Genomic DNA, 21,345 nt, shown 5'->3' on the forward strand with positions numbered 1-21,345 from the left:
CTATTAAACCTATTTGGCTGCAAAGATCAAAAGTTCTGTAAGCACACTTGTTAAAAAAAAAAAAAAAAAAACGGGGGCAAAGAAAAATGCTGCATGGTAAGGAAATCAAGACCATACACGAGATTCTAAAACTCTGACAGTCAACAAATAATTCCATTTGAAGCATCTACAAACGGATTATTTCATCAGAATTTCTCAATCAAGGCTACAACTAGCCTGTGATCAAACCACAGACAATTCACAACAAGACATTCCTCATTGCGCACTAACACTTCCTTTTGCAACCCCATTCTATAGTACTCTACCAGGATATGTTACATATACTACTACAATGCCAAACTCTAAAAGGTGTAGCAAGCACTCTCTAGAAACGAACAGGGAGAAGTAAACACACTGACAAGTTTAAAGCTGAACTTCAACTCTAAGGTAATTAAGGACCATCAACTATCGAAACTTGTAACAGAAGAAACACAATCTACATGTACAAGTAAAAGATTCTTACATACTTTGCTATTTCCAGGTAAATCCTTTCCAAATCTTCTCGCATACATATACCTGGCGGCTAGAATATCACATGCCACAGACAGTTATCAAAACGCAGACATCAAAACGAAAAACACATTCACATTCAAGAAAAGACACTTTGATGATTTCTCGATATCTACAGTTAGATGATACATAGGATGCATATAAGCTAACGAAAGCTTATAATCTCATATACTATCTTGACTTCTTATAGAATAAATACAAGTCTTTACTATTATTAACTTCAGTCAGTATAGTCACAACTCAGAACTCCAATTACTCATAAGTGATAATTAGCCAAGAGTCTTTTTAACTCTTAAACATAGAACCACTTTTGATCTAATTAATAACCAATTCTTTTAATAAACTTCGGCTTATTGCTACCTTGTCTTTTTTCAATTGGTAAACAAATTATTTTAGTTTATTAACTAACGTAACTAAATCGTGTCTCACTGAAAGTCTGAAAATATCAATACAATAAAACTACAATGTGTTTTTCTTCAGTTGATGACATTTCAACATTTTAGAGAATTCTGGAGCTGACACCTCAGTAAAAATAGGTAACCAATCAAATTAATATAATTCATCATTTTTCTCTAGTAATAATCCTTGGTTCCATGTCACTTTACTCTAGGTTTTTTTTTCTTATGTTAATATTTTAAAAAGCATAAATGGGTAAATGTTACAAAGCCTATATAGGGCTTAATCGGCTAACACTCATTTAAGAGAACCAAATTTGAATTTAGGTAACCCAAAAAATAAAATCAAATACCAAGCTGATCTTTCACGAGGAATAAAGGGAAGAGAAGACAGCGTTGAAACAAATAACATAATCTGAAGCAGAGAAAGATGAGAGATTAAAAAAAATGAGAGACGCACTCTTTCACTTATTCCTCCTTAGATCGATTTGGTTTGGTGTGTTTCTTGTAGTTGTATAAATCTGATTGGAGATTTATACATGTAAATATGTAGACATATGCCGCAAGCCAATGACATGAAGGAGTGCGGTCAAATTTCCAAAAAATGAAAACGCCCTGTCGAACATACAAGGCAGCACTTGCAGTCTCCAGTATAAAAAGAAGAAAGCTCCAATTGTGAATTTTCTTCTCCTCTTAATCCAATATATTACAGGTTTAATCGTGGTTCTGTGTGCTATAAAACCAAAAGCAAATTTTGAGAAGTCTCCCTATATGTGATATGTACTCTCATGTAGGTATCTTCGTTTCTTGACTTGTGAAATCTCGTGCGTGGATCATGGAGTGCATCTGATTCGTTGCTTGCAACATGTAGTAGAGACAAGGCTGTCTAGATTTGGGAGATACCACCGAAGAAAAAATTTGATTGTGTTGTAGTGTTAAATGGCCATACACAAAATGTTAAGACGGTCCATTGGGCAGTGGCATAATATGATAAAACTATCAAGATAAAGAGAATAATGCTTCAAAAGTGCTTTGATGAATTGAACATTGAAGCTTTGAAACGTTTTTCATATCATATCCATATATATAAGCATTTAACTACAATTCTTGTGTTTCTCTTAACAAGTTTGGTGGTTTAAGGATGAGTATGGTGATTATAACTTTGTCCAAACCTTAATTAGGTGAATCTAACAAGTATACCGTGCTATTGTTTTCTATAATCTTCTTCTATGCGTATAATAATACATGTTGCTTCTAATCTTCTTCTATGAGATTAGTCTTTGGGCCTAGGAAACCTTTAGGATCACTCCTGAGCTATCAAAAAAAAAAAAAAATCTTCACTTTGTGGTCATTCTTCTACCGTATGGCGCCTATGGGCTATCTCCTTTAATGATGATGTGGAAAAGATGTTCACTTATAGATTAGTGAATCTTTTATCCATTGTTTCTTTACCTTGGCCCCGATTGGTAACGACTGTTATTTGTGGCTGTAGAGACTTTGACTGTAAAAATTTGGCTGTATAAAATTTGGCTGTAGAGACTTTGGCTGTAGATACTTTAACTGTTAAAATCTGATTGTTAAAAAACAAACTTTTAAAACTGTGACTGTAATTTTATTAAAAACAAAATTATAAGAAAATACAAAGGTGATAATAAAAATAATAAATTTGTGAAGAGAAGTGGATATCAAAAGAAAGAGAAAAAATACTGATAATTAATCTATAAAAAAATGTTTGTATTAAAATATATATAAAATTATATAGAGTTTTTAATTATGATGGAGAAAGAAAAAATAAGTTTTGTAAATTTGTTAGTTTTACAGCGTCATTTTGAAGCTTTAAAAAAAAGAAAGGAAATAAAGAAGAAAAAAATTAAAGTGGCTGTAGAAACTTTAAGGAAAAAAGATTGTGAGCTACCTGAAGTATGGCGGAATGCATGGCCACACATGCCAACTATGATAAAGGACACTCAACTACATCACCTATATGTATTGCATGGTCACATGTATGAAGTATATGATGTTATGTGCTCAACATCATACACCTAGAATCTCGGTTTACCGGATCATTTACGCCGACGTTGACCTACCATTGACTCGTCGGAACCGAAAAAAAGACCTGATCAGATTTATTGACCCGAACCCGAGACCTGACCCGGTTCAGATAATTGTTGGGTTTAGTTTTTGGGCCGAAATTTAATTAAAATTTAGGCCCATTAAAAAAACCCTAAAATTGATTCCATCAAAACAACATCGATTCCATCGTTTTCACTTCTCACAGGTGAAACACGGTTTCTTGAAAACAAAGATATTCGAGTCAGTCGCTGTGAAAGGTCGAGTCGACTATTAGGGTTCTTAGTGTTCATCATTTCAAAGATGGAATTAAGCTCGGGATCGTCCAGTAACAGCAGATTTGGGGGGCGCAAAGTCTGTGATTGTAACAGCAGATTTGTGGCAAAGATTTTCAAGTCTAAGACGGCAAGAAATCCACATCGAAAGTTTTATGGGTGTGAGTTGTACAAGGTATGTTCTTTAAGTGTTATTAAGAATGTTTAGGTGGTGAGATTTGTTGATTAAGAAGTCTCCAATTGAAGTCTCCAATTGATGTGTCTGTAGGAAGGTGGGAACGCTCATTGCAAATACTTTAGGTGGGTTGATGAAGAAGAGGTGAAAGGCTGGCCGAGACAAGCGTTGGTAGAAGCTGAAGCTGAAATTAACGAGAAGATTAAGATGATCAGTCAACTAAAATCGACAATTAAGGAGCTTCGTGGTGATTTGGAGAAGAAACAATTGGAGATATCATCAAAGAATGCTGAGATGGAAAGAATTATGTATCGTCAACGCATTGTCATCACTGGATTGACAGGATTGCTTGTATGGGCTGTTGGAGCCATTGTTTTTGGCTGAGCATTATTGTTGTTTGAATGAGCTTTGGTTGTAATGCCTTCGGTTAGTGGCTTTGTAATGCCTTCGGTTAGTGGCCTTGTATTGAATTTGTTGTTGTTTGTATGAATTTGGTTAGTGAATTTGGCTTTTGGTAAAGAATTTGTTTAGAAAAAGAAGTAGAACACTTGAACAATTACCAAATTAAGTGTTTAAAGTAACCAAATACATGCTCAAATTGACCAATAATGTATCCAAAAAACCAATCTGACCAACCTAACATGTCAACAATGTATCCAAAAAACCAACCTTACATGTGCCAATTACCAACCTAACATGTCAATAATGTATCCAAAAAACCAACCTCACATGTGCCAATGACCAACCTAACATGTCAATAATGTATCCAAAAAAGCAACCTGACATGTCAATATGTCATCCGATTAAAGTATGTCACCAAAACAGCCGATTAAAGTATTTAACCATCCAAAAAACCTTCTACAAATCAGTCCCTCATCCAAATAGCATCCTCTCGACCCAGCTTCTCTGTGGTGCGGATGAAGAAACATCTTGCACTTCAGGTTCTTCAGCTTGATGTCCAACTTCAGGTTCTTCAGCTCGATGTCCAGCTTCAGGTCCAGGTGCTTCCATTGCGGCAAATGCTACTTCCATTTCAGATTGATCTTGAGCTTCCAATTGACCTGGTTCTCCATTTAATCTTATTCTCTTTGCCCTGCTCTCAGAAGACTATAGAAAGATATATAAGAAAACTACCATTAAAACATAACCAAAAGGAATAGAAAGATATGGTAGAGACATACTTCATGTGGACACCGTCTTGAATTATGACCCGCTTCACCACAGAGACCACAGTGCATAACTCTTCCTTCCCGACCAACTTTCTTGTCAGATTTCTTTTTGCGTGGTGATTCATTAAGACCTTTGATCCTTGCCTTGCCCTTAGGTCTCCCTGCAGGACGCTTGTAAGGCGGTGCAGCAATCCGTGGTCTTCCAGAGTCCTTCCAGAACTTAGGACCATTGACAGGCCTCAATCCTCTCCTATATGTCCCTTGCCATTTCTCAGTCAAGTAATAGTCTGACATATAGTCTTCTACCTCGTAATTCATCTCTCTGATCGCACATACAGCATGACGACATGGGATACCAGTCAAATCCCACTTCCTGCATGCACAAGTACGCGCACTCAGATTCACAAAGTATCCGGTGCCAAACTCAACAATCTCAAACTCGCCTCCTGTGCTTGTAATCATGGCACAATATTGAGCTTCATCACATGATTTCTCCAGCTCTTTTCTTGCTTTTTTTGTGTACTTTGCAGTTTCTTTTGCAGCAATAGTGGACCTGGTGGCAACCCTTTGCATAGCATCCCTCCTTATCAGCTCTAGCATCTGGACAAATGGCTTCCTCCTTGCAATTTTCAGTGTCCTATTATATGACTCGGTATGATTGTTGTGAGTATCCGCACAACAACAACCAACCCGAAAGAATGCTCTGCACCATGTACTTGGATCCTTCCTAAGTAGAGTTTGGCAAGATTGAGGATCAAACTCTTTGAAAATCGCCAAATTCTCCTTGTAATCAGCTTCATTGAAGCTGCTTGCAACTCTCCAGAACAGTGGCTTCAACATATCTGCCTTGTTTGATTTTTTCAAGGCAGAGTAGATGTGTCTAGCACAAGCTCGATGCTCTGCCATTGGTAATTCAGTAGCAACTCCGTGAATTAACCCTTTGTGCATATCCGATATGAGAGTGATGTTCTCACCCAGCCCCAACTCCAAGTCTGCTTTAATCTTCTTCACAAACCATTCCCAATTGGGATTGTTCTCACAGTCTACCACGGCCCATGCTATTGGAAAAATCTGGTTATTAGGATCCCTTCCAACAGCAGTAAGCATCATCCCATTTGAAGAGTTCTTCAAGAATGTTCCATCCAAACCTATGACTGGTCTGCAATTCTGCTTCCAAGCAGTCCTCAACGGCTCAAAGCAAATGTAAATTTGGTGGAATGCCTCACGACCATCAGCTCTTACTACTGTGTTGATCTCCACTGTAGTTTGAGGATTAGACCTAAAAGAAATCAAAAACTTATTAAGACAACCACGATAATAAACCAAATAAGAAATAAAAAATAATAAGACTAAGGCCAAAATCACATTAACTTACGTTATTAGATGAAGTTCATAGTCTCTTAATCTTGCGAACTGCTCATCACATTCGGCTTGCAGCTTATCAAATACACGTCTTCTTGCAACTTTTGCCTGGTTTGGTGAGATAATGATGTTGTACCTCCTCTTCATCTCATCTTTAATCTCTGGACCACTCATCTCTGGATCCCTCCTAATATCTTCAAGGAATAAATCAGCAATGACAGGAGTCTTTACAATTTCACATCGTCCTGTTGGATGGCATTGATGGTCGTAGTCATAGGTCTTCACCATCCATTTTCCGATAGGGTTCTCCACAGCACAATAAATTTTCCACCCACAGCCTTTTGCTTTACACTTTGCACCAAGCTTTTCCTTCTCCCACCTATCATACACAACATTCCGCCTAGTCTTCAATACATACTTGATCACATTCTTCTTAAACTCACTCCCACTGTTAAACACTTGCTTCAAACTAAACACACCATCAAGTAAACCACCTCTCTGCATCCTCTCTGTTTGTGCTTCCTCATCCCCAGATTCATCATCAGTTGCTGGATACACATCATCTTCATCCGGTATCTGCTCCTCGTAGTTTTGGTTGTTGAAAATTTGTATGTCCTCCTCAACAACCTCAGCCTCCTCGTCAACAATGTCAGCCTCAACATCTGACTCTGATGATTCAGATAAACATGCCTCCGAATTCTGACCTTCATCATTATCATCACACGCGACATCCTTGACAAGTTGTTGTGTTTCTTCTGTGATCTTTTCTCCTCCAATAGCCGTGTCTTTATTTCCAACCGCTCTTGTGTCTACACCTTCAACACATTCTCCTACTTCCTTCTCAAAATAGATATCTACTTCTCCCATCCATCGTCCTTTTGCAACCAATTTCTTCTTATTGGCATCCACATTCTCCCACAGAGGCTTCCTATCAGATAAATCCTCAAATGGTAGCTTGTACCACATCTTCCCAATGTGCTTAATTCGCTTCTCAAGCATACTCATCAATACATCTTCAAAGATTGTGACAGAATCCACCTCCAAAGTACAAACAACTCCATCAACGTAGTTTAACACACCATCCACCATCTTGAATTCCCCAGAATGGTGACATTTCACCTTTACAGATATTCTCGCACTAAAAAAAAAAAAAAAAAAAACGGGTCAAAGTCAAAGTTCCCGATGACTATTTACAACTCTATGAGACAATACAACTCAAACAAGACGGCAAAACTGCAAAATCCCGACACAAACACGACGTGTCTAATTTTTAATTGACAATACCACGAGAAAAGGAATCAAACAAAAAGTTTCTTCTTTCGAGTAATAAGAAAACCCGAAACAAACCCCAACAACTACACGACAACATCCCCACATCCCCACTAGTTCAGACCCGTGGCATATGTTACCAAATAAAAAGAAAATTGAGAAAGTTACCTCATCTGAATGAGAATTCAAACCCTCACTCTGACCTTTTCTCGATTTCAACCAATACAACAGATTCTGTTGCAGATTCGATTCTTTTGTCGAGTAAAACCTAGGTTAAAAGGAGATCTTGTTCTTCACCTCAAATGGACAAAAGTGAGAAGTGAAAACGATGGAATCGATGTTGTTTTGATGGAATCAATTTTAGGGTTTTCTTAATGGGCCTAAATTTTAATTAAATTTCGGCCCAAAAACTAAACCCAACAATTATCTGAACCGGGTCAGGTCATTAAAGTTTGATTGGCAAATAAAATGCTTTTAAGACTTTTAAATAATTTTAAAGTATTAAAAGTCATCACCAATCAGGGCCCTTATCTAAAGATCCTCCGTTTAAGAGATATTGTGTTTACCGATGAGACCACTTTTGAGAGACTTGTCTCGATGTAAACCATTTTTTTTGTTCGATGTAAACCGTTTAACAATTATGTAATGAACAAATTATTCATTTATATATAGCACACAAAGATTTTGTTAAGATGTAAATTTCAGGGTTTTGTTAAGTAATGAATTTATACTACATATATATTAAAAATATATAACTACATAATCCTAAACCAAATACAGTAGAACCTCCGTAAATTAATACTCGATAAATTAATAATCTCTATAAATTAATAAATTTCTTCGGTCACAAGTCGAGACTAGTGTAATTTTGGACATAGTTCGATAATATAATAAGATAATAATTTTTTTGAAAATCCATTATAAATATATAGTCCCATCAATAATATAAATTAATAATTATATAAAATTATCAAAATATATGTATATATATATACACATTAATTTTAATTAGAGTTTATTTTTAATATTTTTACTATATAAAAATCTTTGTGTGCTATTTTCAAAATATAATAATTGTTATTTTTCTTGTAATTAATTTTATAAAAATATTAATTATAACAATTAAATCATTTTTTTAACCAAATTAGAAAAGTTTCTTTATAAATTAATAATTATTAGTTTATTGATAAATTAAAACCTCTATAAATTAATAGGTTTTTACGATCCTAACCTTATTAATTTATAGAGGTTTTACTGTAATTTCTTTCCTTTTCTGGGCTTCAAACCCAGAAAGACATCGATCAAACTGAAAAGATCACTCAGGATGGTTATAACTTTTAACCAGTGCACTATAATGGATTTTTTATTAATTAATGAATTTGTTTTATATATGAATAAATAATAAATAATTACATAATATAAACCAAAAATTTGTTTTAGGCTGCCGTGCTTCCTATGTTGCATGGAAACTCTTTTTGAGGTGCGTTTCCTGTTTCCGAAACGTTTCGAAAACGGAAACTCGTGGAAACTCGGAAACAAGTCACAGAAACACAACTCCAAAAAATCTCTGTTTGGAAACACGATAGAAACTCTGTTTCCATTTTGGAAACGCGATGAAAACTCTTTTTTATAATTTCAAAATTTAATAAATAAACAAATTGAAAGTATAAGAATTTATGATACATATAATGATAAAAATATAATATAATTAGTAGCATAAAAGTTAAAATCCCTAAATATATGGTGATGCTGGTAAAAAAAATTGATTTTGAACGTTTATTTTTTTTACAGTTTTAAACTATTTAATATTTCTGTTTTGAATTTGTGTTGTTTCAGAAATTTTTTTAATATAGTTTTTATGTTTGGGGATTTATTATATTTATATATATATATGTATATATATGTTTCCTACACGATTCCATTACTTAATCTTTGAAAAAAATTGTTTCCCGTTTCTGAAACGTTTTGTTTCCGCGTTTCCATGCAACCTAGCGTGCTTCGAACCCAAAAATATATCAGTTGAGATGAAATTAACCAATGTACTACAACAAATCTTTTGATAAAGAATGAATTTATCATACATATATTGTAATAGATAACTACATGATACAGAACAAAGAGATATAATGTCAAAATTTCCGTTAGAAATGAGCGATCATCTTATTTTTAATTTGATGTACGTATCTCAAATTATAATTTTGATATACTAATATTGTAAAGTCTAAAGATTGGTTTAACGGTTTATTTGTTTAATTCGAAAAATTGTTATTGGAGCTTTTTCATTTCATCGGGTTCTGTGTTTTCTTGAGAAAATAGATTATATATATATATAGAACCCAACCGAAGGAGAAGAAGAATAAGTCGAGAACACTAAACCTAAAAAATGGAAATTCAAGAAATGGTGATGGAAGTCTTGGCGCGACTACCATTGAAGAGCATCGCAAGATTCAGATCAACGAGCAAAGGATGGAAAGATTTGATCGATTCAGACATCTTCAGAGATTACTTCATCTCTCGCAACTCATCTTCTTCAATCTCGTGGTCAATCATTCAGACGACGCAACCTCACAATCTGACACTTGAAATCATTGGTCATCATGGATGCAAAACATGGGGACTTACTCGTTCTCCGGGATCTTTAATGAGTTTTTTCGTCGAGAGAGCAATCAAGAAGCTACAAGTCTTAGCTTGCACCGATGGATTGGTCTTGCTTTACGCAGAAGCTACCGATGGAACTCCTATGTATTACGTTGGAAACCCTCTGTTTCAAGAATGGTTTCAAATCCCTCTGCCTCCTTTCCTCTCTTTGCAAGATCTTGAGATATTACGGACCTACGATCGTTTGAACGACAGTGGATTGGTTACGAAGATGCAGAGTGGTATCGTTGTGAGTTACAAGGTTGTGTGGTTGATTCGCACGAAACTAGAATTGTTCGTTCCTACTAAAGATAAAGTCGATTTAGTAATATACTCATCTGATACAGGGACGTGGGAAACTCGACATGTGACTTGTCTTAATACTTTATTCTGGTTTATGAAGCACAAGTCAATTGCTTTGAATGGGATTGTTCACTGGATTTACGGCTTCACCAGTAACTTTGTAGCTCACGATTTCTATGGTGGTCATCATGATGATAGATGGTCTGGTTTCGTAAATTTCCCAGATAGAGGAGTTGAGGAGTTATCACGTTTTAGGAGAACCATCACAACCTCGGAAGGGTCTATAGTGTATTTCAACGAGTTCACTGAGAATGGAAACCGCACACTACGGGTTTGGAGGCTGGTCAAGTACATTTCTGGTCCTGAGGCGTGGGAGCTCTCTTGGGATGTCAGCTTGGAGCCTTTGATTGAGTTAGGTACAGATTATTTTCCTGTGGTGATGCATCCTTTGAACTCTGAGGTCATATACTTGTGGAGCACGAACGAAGAAATGCTGATCTTGTATAATTTGAGGACACATGAGTTTAGGCTTCACGAGGAAACTGCAGACGATAGCAACAAGTGTATGGATGATTGCATCTTGAGTTTTAACGGGTGCAGTGAGTATATGCAGATGCACAATATGGCAGCATTACCAAATGGTATTACCGAACTCCTCTTTTCCCAGTATGTTTTGCCTCGTTGGATGCAACGTCTCCCTCGTCCCCAGCCTAATTAGTGTCTTCTCTTAATACGCTAGTCGTCTAATGATCTTCGTTCGTCAGTAACTCTTTTAAACTCTTTGCTTGTGAAGGAGGAACTTGTATTTGTTGCTTTTTGGGGCTTATTCTGTTATTAAGTTTGCATATTCTCATTTGTTAAAGTAAAACAAAAAAAAATGAGAGTAGTCAAACACACATAAATGGCCACCCATACATCTCTCCACCAAAATTTACTCGTTTCTTTCTTGACCACAATATAATCAAGAAATCACAAATAATGCTAAACCCACTATAAATACACTTTTCGTAAAACGAAATAACAGTATCAATCAATCAAAGCTCATTTACTTGATATAATCATGTCGAACTTGCAGCAATCCTACAACGCTGGACAGACCAAGGGCCAAACTCAGGTCTCTTCCTTTTTCCTTTTTTCTTTTTCATCCATTCCAATTACTCTTGTTTTTTGTAGTTATAATATGATGGAATTTGAGTTTTGTTATCAACAAGAACTAAATGTAATAGATTTGGTTTTTGCAGGAGAAGGCTGAGCAATGGACAGAATCTGCCAAGGAAACTGCACACAGCGCCCGCGACAAGACTGCTAACGCGGCTCAGTCCACCAAAGAATCTGCCCAACATGGCCAACAACAAGCCTCTGGTATCATCCAACAAGTAAGCTTAATTAACTAATGTTTAACCATAGCTAATTATGTATATAATTATGAATAATTAGTACGACTACAAAACTGTGTTTAATCTATATTAATGTTGATGGGGACAGACTGGAGAGTCAGTGAAGAACATGGCTCAGGGTGCTGTTGATGGTGTCAAAAACACTCTTGGCATCAATGAGAAGAAATGATAAGTAAGAAAACTACTCATATCATAAATTTTTACATATAAGGAGTTATTATAATTTTGAAAACTCCTTTTTTCTTTTCTAATTAATTTTGTAATAAAGTTATGGATTTTTTTTGTACCCGTGTTTTGACGATTATGTCAAGAGATCTGAAATGTAATAAAATGGTGTAATATTTGCCCACATTATATATGCTGGTGGTGCACTTCCTCGTATCATAGACTTATTTATGCGAATCCGTCTTTATTCTGTCTTTTTATTCGTAATGCCACAACAGAAGTTTTTTTATTTTGACAAAAAGAGAAACAAAACCTTAAAACCAACCTTGCATCTAGTCTAATGATCAGTCACATAGTAACATGATCTAGAAGCTAAAATAAATAATAAACGTACATAAATTCCCTCATGAACACACTACATCCTTCTGCTCATTCAAAAAACTCCCTCTTAGATCGTTATTTTACTCATCAGTCACACATCCATCTGAAGCCGATTGCACGTTCTTGATGTACTGTTTTAGAATATCATAAACCATTCATTAGAAACTAATCCAACAGATGTCAAAGAGACTTCAATTACATACATGCATACATACACAGTATATGAATTCATAATACCTTGTATAGAACTCCGCGGTTAACCTTGTATGCAGGAGCAGTCCATTTCTTTCTACGCTCATTCATTTCTTCGGGTGAAACTTGTGTGTCTATTCTCTTCTTTCCTATGTCAATGGTGATTATGTCTCCATTCTCTATCAGACCGATCGGACCACCCTCCTGCAGATATAAATAGTAAGCATACCCGGATAACAGCTTTCAGCATTATTATCTTCACATTCTCAAATCAGATAAATATCGCTTTTAGTATTTGAAAGAACCCAAAATCATCATAACTGTATAAGAGCTGGCCATCAACTATTCAGGCATACCGTTACCATTGTTCCATTTTGCTAAAGCTAAATATGATGACTGACACAATAGCATTTGTTTTCCGTACTATGGATCTATCAAATTTATCTTGTAATCCAATGAAGCCAGTGGACAGATAGAGAAAAAGGGAGAGAGAGAGAGAGAGAGAGAGAGAGAGACCTGAGCTTCAGGGCAAATGTGGCCAACAACAAAACCGTGTGACCCACCAGAGAACCTACCATCAGTCAGTAATGCACATTCCTGCAGCACCCAATAGCAACATATTGTCACTTTGTATAAGTGTGTATTTTTGGATATGGATAAAGTAGATAAATGAATCAGGTGACTACCATAAGCGAGTTCTTTAACTTAGAACATAAAAATTGATCAGACTAAGTAAATATCTCAATAACCCAGTAAACTGGTCATACCTTTCCAAGACCGGCACCCATTATTGCACTTGTTGGTGTCAACATCTCAGGCATACCTGGACCTCCTTTAGGCCCCTCTCCTCTGATAACAACCACTGTTCCCTGAAACACAATACATTTTAGCATATAAAGAAATAAACAGCTCTAGAGACGAACTTCATACGAGAATGGAAATTACCTTAAAACTCATTGGGTCTGCTGATATAGCAGCAAGCATAGATTCCTCTCCTTCAAATACAAGCGCAGGACCTAAAATAAATAGTTCCACTACATAAGCCCTATAATCGAGAAGCATTAGCTAGATATTGAGTGTAAAGAAGGCATTGGAGTGAACCAACTTTACCAGAGAAATATAATCCCTCTTTGCCGGTAATTTTTGCTACAGAACCATCTGGTGCAAGGTCTCCTCGCAAGATTTGTATGTGTCCAGTCTCCTTGATTGGATTTGACACAGGTCTAATTATCTCCTGGAAAATATATCAGAATTAATTAGAAAACTGTATAACTAAACATCCATTATAAATAAGAAGAAACAGCCAGTAGATTTCCATGAGATAACTAATAAAATTACAAACAATCCTACCTGCCCTTCACTTAAGCTGGGGACGTTTTCTAAATTTTGAGCCAAAGTCTGCCCTGTGACTGGTAAGGAGATACAAAAGCGTAGTTATGTAATCAGTTTTATAAGTACTTCACATCAACTCAAAATGCTAAGTGGGTTTACAAGATGTTTGAGCATTAATACCTGTCATACAATCCCCATCCATAAATCCATGCTCTAATAGAAAGCGAAGAACAGCTGGTGTGCCACCAATCTGTGATCAAACAACAAAACTTACAAAAATGATCAACAGAAACACACATAAGTAATAAGCAAAACGATTTTGCCAAAGCCCGCACCTTATGTATATCCTCCATAACATATTTCCCACTGGGTTTCAGATCTGCCAGAAACGGAACCGCATCGCTGACCTTCTGAAAATCATCAAGGGTCAACTCCAAACCAACAGACCTGAAACCATTTCAATTCATTACTACGGTCCATTGCTCTCCATGGTAATAACACTAAGCAAAACATATCAATCTGTCACCTTGCAATAGCAATTAGATGCAATACAGCATTTGTCGATCCTCCAAGGGCCATGACAGTAACCATTGCATTACGAAGTGATTTTGGAGTGATAATATCCCGTGGTTTCAAGTCCATTCTTAGCAATTCTAAAAGATATTTACCAGCTAAACGGCACTCGTCCAATTTTAATGGGTCTTCAGCTGGTATCGAAGAGCTTCAAAAAAAGAATAAGCAAATATATGAATCTTTGGAATAAGCATTTTGCACATACAATTTAGGATCTCCAATGTGCTTGTGGAAATAACTTTCAATTAAGCATAAATTTGTCAAAATGTTTGAAGTTGATGTTATAAATGTGGTCTTCAGGACTGAAAGCCTCACCTGTAAGGAAGGGACATTCCCATGGCTTCGATTGCAGAAGCCATTGTGTTAGCTGTGTACATACCACCACAGGCTCCAGCTCCAGGACATGAATGATGGAGGACAGTCTTTCTCTGTTCATCACTTATAGAACCACTAACAAATTCTCCATAACTCTGAAACACAAAATTGAAAAACATGAGGAACCCCACAAGTACTAAAGCGATTTGACACCACAGTCACCAAGAATTTTTGTAACTTAATCCCAAAATTGAAAAACTCAATGAAGTCTCATAAATAAACTTCAGAATTTAGAAACAAGATGTTGATAGAAGAAAAGATAGATACCTGGAAAGCAGATACTATGTCATACGTCTTTTCTTGAAAATGGCCAGGCTGCAATCATATCAAAACAAGGTCAATAAGCTATCGAACCAACTAGTCACAAGGGTTCAGGGTTTAATGAACTGTTCCTTTCATCAATTTGATAAGTAAAGTACCTTAATGGTTCCACCATAAACCATAATGCCTGGTCTGTTAAGCCTTCCCATAGCCATAATAGTTCCAGGCATCTAAAAACGTCACAAAAAAAAACAACAATAGAACAAATCAACCACACATCCATGGAGATAACGGAAGAGGGGCACATTCCATTTACACAACAACACAAAAGAGGGGGCAAAGCTCACATTTTTATCACAACCAGGAATAGATATGTTGCCATCATACCACTGAGCACTCATTACAGTCTCAATACTATCAGCAATCAAATCCCTAGACTGCAAACTAAAACACATCCCTCTCGTTCCCATCGAGATAGCATCACTAACACCAATCGTATTAAACCTAAACCCAACCATCCCAGCGTTTTGAACTCCTTCTTTCACAGCCTCAGACAACTTCAGCAAATGCATATTACAAGTGTTCCCTTCGTACCACACCGACGAGATACCAACTTGGGGTTTCAGCAAATCGTCGTCTGACAAACCCACACCGTGAAGAATCGCTTGAGACCCACCTTGGGATTTGGGTTCGGTGATTCTCGAGCTGTACTTGTTGAGCTTGTTGGCGTCAGTGGCGGGTGGGGAAGGATCAGCGGTCACGGATTGAACAGAGCAGGAGAAGGTTGAGGGGCGGTTGCGAGAGTTGACATTGTGGGAAGGGTGGAGAGGTTTACAGGGGAAGAGGGTGGCGCGTGGGGAGAAGATGGTGGCTTGCATGACGGCGCGCGGAGTAAATGGTTTACAAAGAGGGGCTTTGGCGGCGGCGTGTGGAGGAGAAACTTCAAAAAGTGAAAACTCTGATGAGAGTGAGAAGGAGATATAAATGGTCAGGATTCAGATACAAATATAAAAAATAGGGTTTTTTGGTAATTTCCGAACGGTGTCTTTTAGTATAAATTGGGAAATGTTTGGTTTAATTCGCCGGTTTGGTATATTGGATTTAAGTTAGTGATAGACTGGTAGGTAAGGGTGTCAAATCGGGTTCAATTGGGTCTGAAATAACCAATTGGAAAAAGATAAATACTGGGTTTAACTCGTTGGTTTTATATAGGGGATTAGTTGATTCAAGTTGTGTTAAAGTTGTAATGAAATATTTGGCTATAAAATTGCATTGAAGAGATAATAAATTGGTTTGGTTTCATCTTTTTTTTTTTAATAATCAATACCGCAAAAGAAATCAAACCATATCTATAATACAAAAAAAATACCCCACTAAAATACCATATTTATAATATAGGAGTCAAGTAAAAAAAAAAAAATATATATATATATATATATATATTCTACTATAAAAAAAATCTTCAAATTTAAATAAATGTTGTTAAAAAGGATAAAGCCCCAAAAATATCAAAACTGAACCAAACACAAGTTACAACCAGACGATTTTGAGTGTTTTCCACATGATTTTTGAGTGTTTTAATCTTTTATTAACTTTGAGGTATCATCCAAAAACAGAAAAAACAAAGAAAATCGAAACTAGTGAAAAATATCGAGTTGCCACTGTTTTTAAAGTTTTTAATATTTCTTAAGATTAAGAGAAAAATAGAGATAGAGAAAAAATTTGTTGTATTATTGTTAGGTATACATATATATATATATACCACAAAGAGTTATACGTGTAGCGTGAATTTGAAACTAATATAATAAAATATGCAATATGTTATGATTAAATAAATATTAAAAATATTTAGTTATTTTCAGACTGATTATTTTTATATGTCATACTTCCTCTATTTCACAAACAATGTCATTTTAGAAAGAAAAAAAAAATTGTTTTATAAAAAGTGTTATTCAACATTTTCAATGTATTTTTACGCTGAATTTTATAATTTATCCCTAACCCAATGTTTATTTCATTAAATTTAAATCATTAACCACTTATTAAAATAGAGGTAAATATGTATAATTTAAAATTTTCTTAATTTGTTTGAAATGTGTCAAAATGACACTTTTCATGAAACGGAAAGAGTATTAAATAAATTAATCGTTTATACTGAATATTTAACTTTCAAGAATAATCTAATATAACATAAAAATTGTAAAATAATTAATCTTCTATCATAATTAGTTGTCAAATGCAACATGAGACAATAGTTGTTTTGGTCAAAAATGATATGCTATAAAAACATGATCTGTGAATATGTATTTATAAGTATGTCACACTATTTTGTGTTTAAAAATATAATGGCTACTTCTAATACAATTTATGACAACTTTAATACATAACTTTAAATTAATAATTAAGATTTTGTGACATCATTAATATGTTGTAATTATTGATTTGAGAACCTAACTTCATATGTCATGTCTGATAAACAGATAGTTAATATAGTGGGAAATTATTGTACTAGTACATAATGAGTACAACACTACAACTATTGATAACTCATGAGGAAAATTGTTTAAAATCTCTACCTCATCAACCAATAAACTCTCTAATCCGAATCAGTATATTCGAAAATCCAAACAAAAGTTATGTGTTATTTAATAATTAATTAAATTATTTTTTTGATTAAAACCATTTTGTATTAGTTTTATGGAACTTTTTTCTCTATGACTAGTGAGAGATATAGAGTTGTTATTGTCTTCAAATTTGCAATATTTCTTAAGATTAAGAAAAAAATAGAGATAGAAAGAAGAATGTTGTATTTTCATTAGATATCTTTGTATTTGTTATTTTCTTTCAAACCTACACAACACTTGTAATTGTTTCTAAGGAAAAAACAAAATGTACTTATTGAGAATACAAAGAATGTGTCCCTCATATATAATAATACAATTCAATTTAACAAAAATAGATAATGATGTATATAACTTTAAAAGTAATGACACATGTCATAATGAGAGATGTCACATGTTAATGTTTTTTACTCTAAGTATGGAGTATAAACTTCACTTTGTATAATTAACTTACATGTCTATATCTAAAAGAATTATTAAAAAATTTCAACTAAAAAAGAAAACTAACAAAAATACTTAGTTACATATGCTAATTTTACATGTGCGTGATCATTTAAATTTTGACATGTATCTTTGAAAACAAATATTTAGCATGGAAATTTAACTAAACATTAAATGAATGTTAAAAAGTTGCATTTCCTAATAAAATAATCAATCTTAAAAGCTAAGTCCGATTAGAGAGAAAAAGAATATTTTGGATATAATTTACCAATGAGAACCTAAAGAAAACCAAACCGGAAATCGGGTTGGTCTTCAGTCTACCACTCCGTCGGTACAGGATCGCAAAGAATGTGAGATGTCCAAGATCAAAGGAACCAGGGTAAGAATCAACATTTCTAATTCAACCAGGGTAAGAATCAACATTTCTAATTGGAACTATAAGGTGTTTGAGCTATAATGAAATGGTTCATGATCACAACTGTGAAATAATTGCATCAAGAGCGTATCGTACTAAAACAAAAACCAAAAACAAAAATGATTTAATTTGTGAAAAATCTTTGATGGGTCATGTGCTTTTTGAACTCATATAGTGATATGATTTTACTATATTCCCAATATATTTTTTTTGGTAAAACAACCAAAAGAGAAATAAATAATAATATGACATTGTGGATCAAGATTCTCTGACTGATATGACTGTTCTTGCAAAAGACTATTTGACAAAAAGAGTTTTATGTACATTTGACACATTTGGTCTTCAATATCAACAGATTCATGGATGCTAAGGATCCTGTCCTCTTCTTCTTCTTCTTTTTGCTTCCAAGAATCTTCAAACTCTGTCTCAATATGTCAATCTCTCTTTCTTTCTCGTACTTTTGTCTATCCATCAAACTTATTTTCTCTTTTAGTGTCTCAATTGTCTCTTCTTTAACTCTAACTTCATCTCTCAATACTTCCACAGTCTTCGCTTCTGTTTCTTCCTCTTCTTTTTCTTCCTTCCCAAGTTTCATTTGCATTATTGCTTCTCCTACCAAAAAAATGACACTTTAAGGATCCATATTTTTTTCTCACATTAAGTTGAAATGAGTTGAGTTTTTTTTTTTACCAGAGGAAGAAGTAGTGTGGATAATGAGATGATCAAGCTCGTTCTTGATAGCTAAATAGAGTTGTTTCCATTTCTCAACGGCTTCATCTCTCACTGCTCTCTCTACACACATCTCCTCAACAACCCACTTCCAATATTCTCTTTCCTCTGTGGTTGTTGTTGTTGTTGTCTTTGCTTCCTCTCTCTCCTCAAGTTTCTCCCTTAGTCTCCTCACTTCCTCTCTCAGCTTCTTCCTCTCTTTCCTCCACTCTCTCTCCGCCTCTTTAAGCTGAGCATACATCACCTTCTCTCTCTCATCTCTCTCTTTAACCATGGGTCTTCTTGATCCTCTGTTTTTCTCTTTCGACGTCTCCTTCACACTTTTCATACTTTTTCCGCTCACTTTCTTGCTTGTGCATCCACCCATATCTAATCTTGTGAATGTATCTTCTTCTTCTTCGATCTTTCTTTTTTCCTTTTATAACATGGAATAAGAATATTTTAACAAAGGAGTATCTCACTTTTTTTTTCTCTGAAACCTATGTTGTTGTCTTATTTATTGATGTAGAGAGGCTCTCCTTCATTCAATGAAGAGAAGTCATAATTGTGAATGAGTTAGCTCCACTAGTACTACACTACCATTTATATATGGCCCCTTCTAAAAAGAGCATCTCAAATCTGTAATAAATATCTCTAGCTTTGTTTTTTCACTCACTCACATGTGTAACACACTACAGTAAAAAGGTAAATTAAAGATTGGTAGAATGGAATAAATTAAAAGGGAAGTGGGTGATATGGGAGATGTCAGAAGGGAAGGTGGAGAATTGTGTTAGAAGATTAGGTTTAAGGACATGGAAAACTACAAGACTATATTCTCATCCATTACCACAATTAATGGTGTGGGCTTTCATTGTTTTTCACATGGTCCATGACCATCATCAACTATTTGGACCCATCCCTCTCTCTATGTTATATATTATATACTCTATAAGACTATAACTCTATAGTTACTATTTTCATTTCATATTAGTAATCAGTTTCCAGAGTCACAAGTCCCCAAATAATAGATAATATGTGGGTAGATGTCACATTAGGAGGGGAATAGAGAGACCTGTTTTTGAGTGGCTCAAGGGTCAAATTAATCATATAGAGAAAGAGACAAAAGTAAGACTGTTCTCTAATCACAAATCTTATTCATACTGAATAGTTTATGTTTTTAGGTTTTACAGCCACATAATCAATTAAAAAGATTAGATTGGTCCCACGATTTTTGTTTGTGAGAATGAGAATTTAGTAATATGTGTTTGGCTGGTTTAAGCTGTAACTTCACGTGAACTTCCCTATTAATCCGGCTCCTCTGTCCTTAATTATTTCTTTGTTTCATCTAATCTTCTCTACTATTTTTTAGAAGAAACATCCATCACTACTTGTGTTTTGGTCTCCCTAATTTGGTCGTTCTTTTGCATCTTTTGGTGAAAACATTGATAAAGCTTCTTAGTTAATGGTTTACCTTGAGTTAATTATAAAGGCACGGTAAATGGTGTTTTTGGTCAGCAAGTTTTGAGATTGAGATTAATGAAGGCCATAAGCTACCTGGTGTGTAGTAAGTAGTAACTATTGTTTCCAACTAGTTTCGGGAGTAATGTTGTTTAGGCATTAAGCAAATACTTTCTTACCCAAATGTACAATCCAAATGACCCACACCCACACATAATGTTTGTAAGTGGACAATGCCAAGTTTGGGATTCGCTATTACCTATGTGGATTTTGGTAGCTAGTTTACGGTCTAAGTTCTTATATTTTACATCCTCCAATGAATTAAACTCATATGATGGTTGACCAAGCAATTATACGAACAGTGCTAAAGTACACAACAAATCAAAACTAAGGCACATCTTTGCAACTATTGTAATAAATTTTACATTACGATATATCATTCATTCATAGTATTATATATTGAAGAAATGTTATTTCTTTCTCCCTCCGTTGAAGAGTATATACATCTTTTAGCATATATTAAAAGTAGTAGAATGAATGCCACAACCTGACCGGAAAAATACCAGAGCTGTGGCATACATTTTGATTTTACTAACAATACATACACAAACTCCAACAAGCCTAAACATCTTTTCGGCATCATCATAGAACTATTCCATTATTAGGGATCGCATACAGACATAAACCATCGAACCATGCCACAATCTCTGTCTCTCTAGTGAGTGAGAGCCACTGCAGCTTCTTGAACCAGCGGCTGAGTAACGTGCACAAAATGCTCAGCTTCACGCTCAACTTCTTCCCAACACCTATGAGAGTCTCTTC

At 35.0% G+C, this 21,345-nt stretch overlaps 5 protein-coding genes across 7 annotated transcripts in view; 2 read left to right on the plus strand and 3 right to left on the minus strand.

Moving 5' to 3' along the window:
- Window positions 9,648-10,929, plus strand: LOC104748526 (putative F-box protein At3g23950). The gene has a single exon (XM_010470153.2). The coding sequence runs from the start codon at window positions 9,648-9,650 to the stop codon at window positions 10,920-10,922; it is 1,275 nt and encodes a 424-aa protein (XP_010468455.1). The 3' UTR covers window positions 10,923-10,929.
- LOC104746959 (late embryogenesis abundant protein 1-like) lies at window positions 11,244-11,929 on the plus strand. The gene is made up of 3 exons (XM_010468517.1): window positions 11,244-11,318; window positions 11,446-11,580; window positions 11,690-11,929. The coding sequence occupies exons 1-3, from the start codon at window positions 11,265-11,267 to the stop codon at window positions 11,768-11,770; spliced, it is 270 nt and encodes an 89-aa protein (XP_010466819.1). The 5' UTR covers window positions 11,244-11,264; the 3' UTR covers window positions 11,771-11,929.
- Window positions 12,008-15,854, minus strand: LOC104746960 (dihydroxy-acid dehydratase, chloroplastic). Its single transcript, XM_010468518.2, has 14 exons — window positions 15,228-15,854; window positions 15,039-15,110; window positions 14,887-14,934; window positions 14,560-14,714; window positions 14,198-14,392; window positions 14,007-14,118; window positions 13,852-13,921; window positions 13,690-13,748; window positions 13,450-13,573; window positions 13,285-13,355; window positions 13,107-13,208; window positions 12,856-12,936; window positions 12,385-12,543; window positions 12,008-12,278 (listed from the first exon to the last, which is right to left on the minus strand). The coding sequence occupies exons 1-14, from the start codon at window positions 15,756-15,758 to the stop codon at window positions 12,228-12,230; spliced, it is 1,830 nt and encodes a 609-aa protein (XP_010466820.1). The 5' UTR covers window positions 15,759-15,854; the 3' UTR covers window positions 12,008-12,227.
- LOC104746961 (troponin T, skeletal muscle-like) lies at window positions 18,520-19,693 on the minus strand. Of its 2 annotated transcripts, none has more exons than XM_010468520.2 (2): window positions 19,048-19,693; window positions 18,520-18,963 (listed from the first exon to the last, which is right to left on the minus strand). In XM_010468520.2, exons 1-2 carry the CDS (start codon window positions 19,451-19,453, stop codon window positions 18,674-18,676), a joined length of 696 nt encoding a protein of 231 aa, XP_010466822.1. In that variant the 5' UTR covers window positions 19,454-19,693; the 3' UTR covers window positions 18,520-18,673. The 2 variants fall into 2 exon arrangements, with proteins under 2 accessions (XP_010466822.1, XP_010466821.1); XM_010468519.2 differs by having other exon boundaries at window positions 18,520-18,969; window positions 19,048-19,681.
- The window catches only part of LOC104746962 (beta-amylase 1, chloroplastic), a 4,821-nt gene continuing 4,451 nt past the window's right edge, over window positions 20,976-21,345 (minus strand). Inside the window, exon 5 of one of the 2 annotated variants that reach the window (XM_010468522.2) lies at window positions 20,976-21,345. This exon is cut by the window's right edge and continues 1 nt beyond it. In XM_010468522.2, the coding sequence (XP_010466824.1) occupies window positions 21,239-21,345 (107 nt within the window). In that variant the 3' untranslated portion in view covers window positions 20,976-21,238. The other variant, XM_010468523.2, reaches the window with a different exon arrangement.

The sequence above is a fragment of the Camelina sativa genome, chromosome 15 (genome assembly GCF_000633955.1).
Source record: "Camelina sativa cultivar DH55 chromosome 15, Cs, whole genome shotgun sequence".
Classification (NCBI taxonomy): Eukaryota; Viridiplantae; Streptophyta; class Magnoliopsida; order Brassicales; family Brassicaceae; genus Camelina; species Camelina sativa.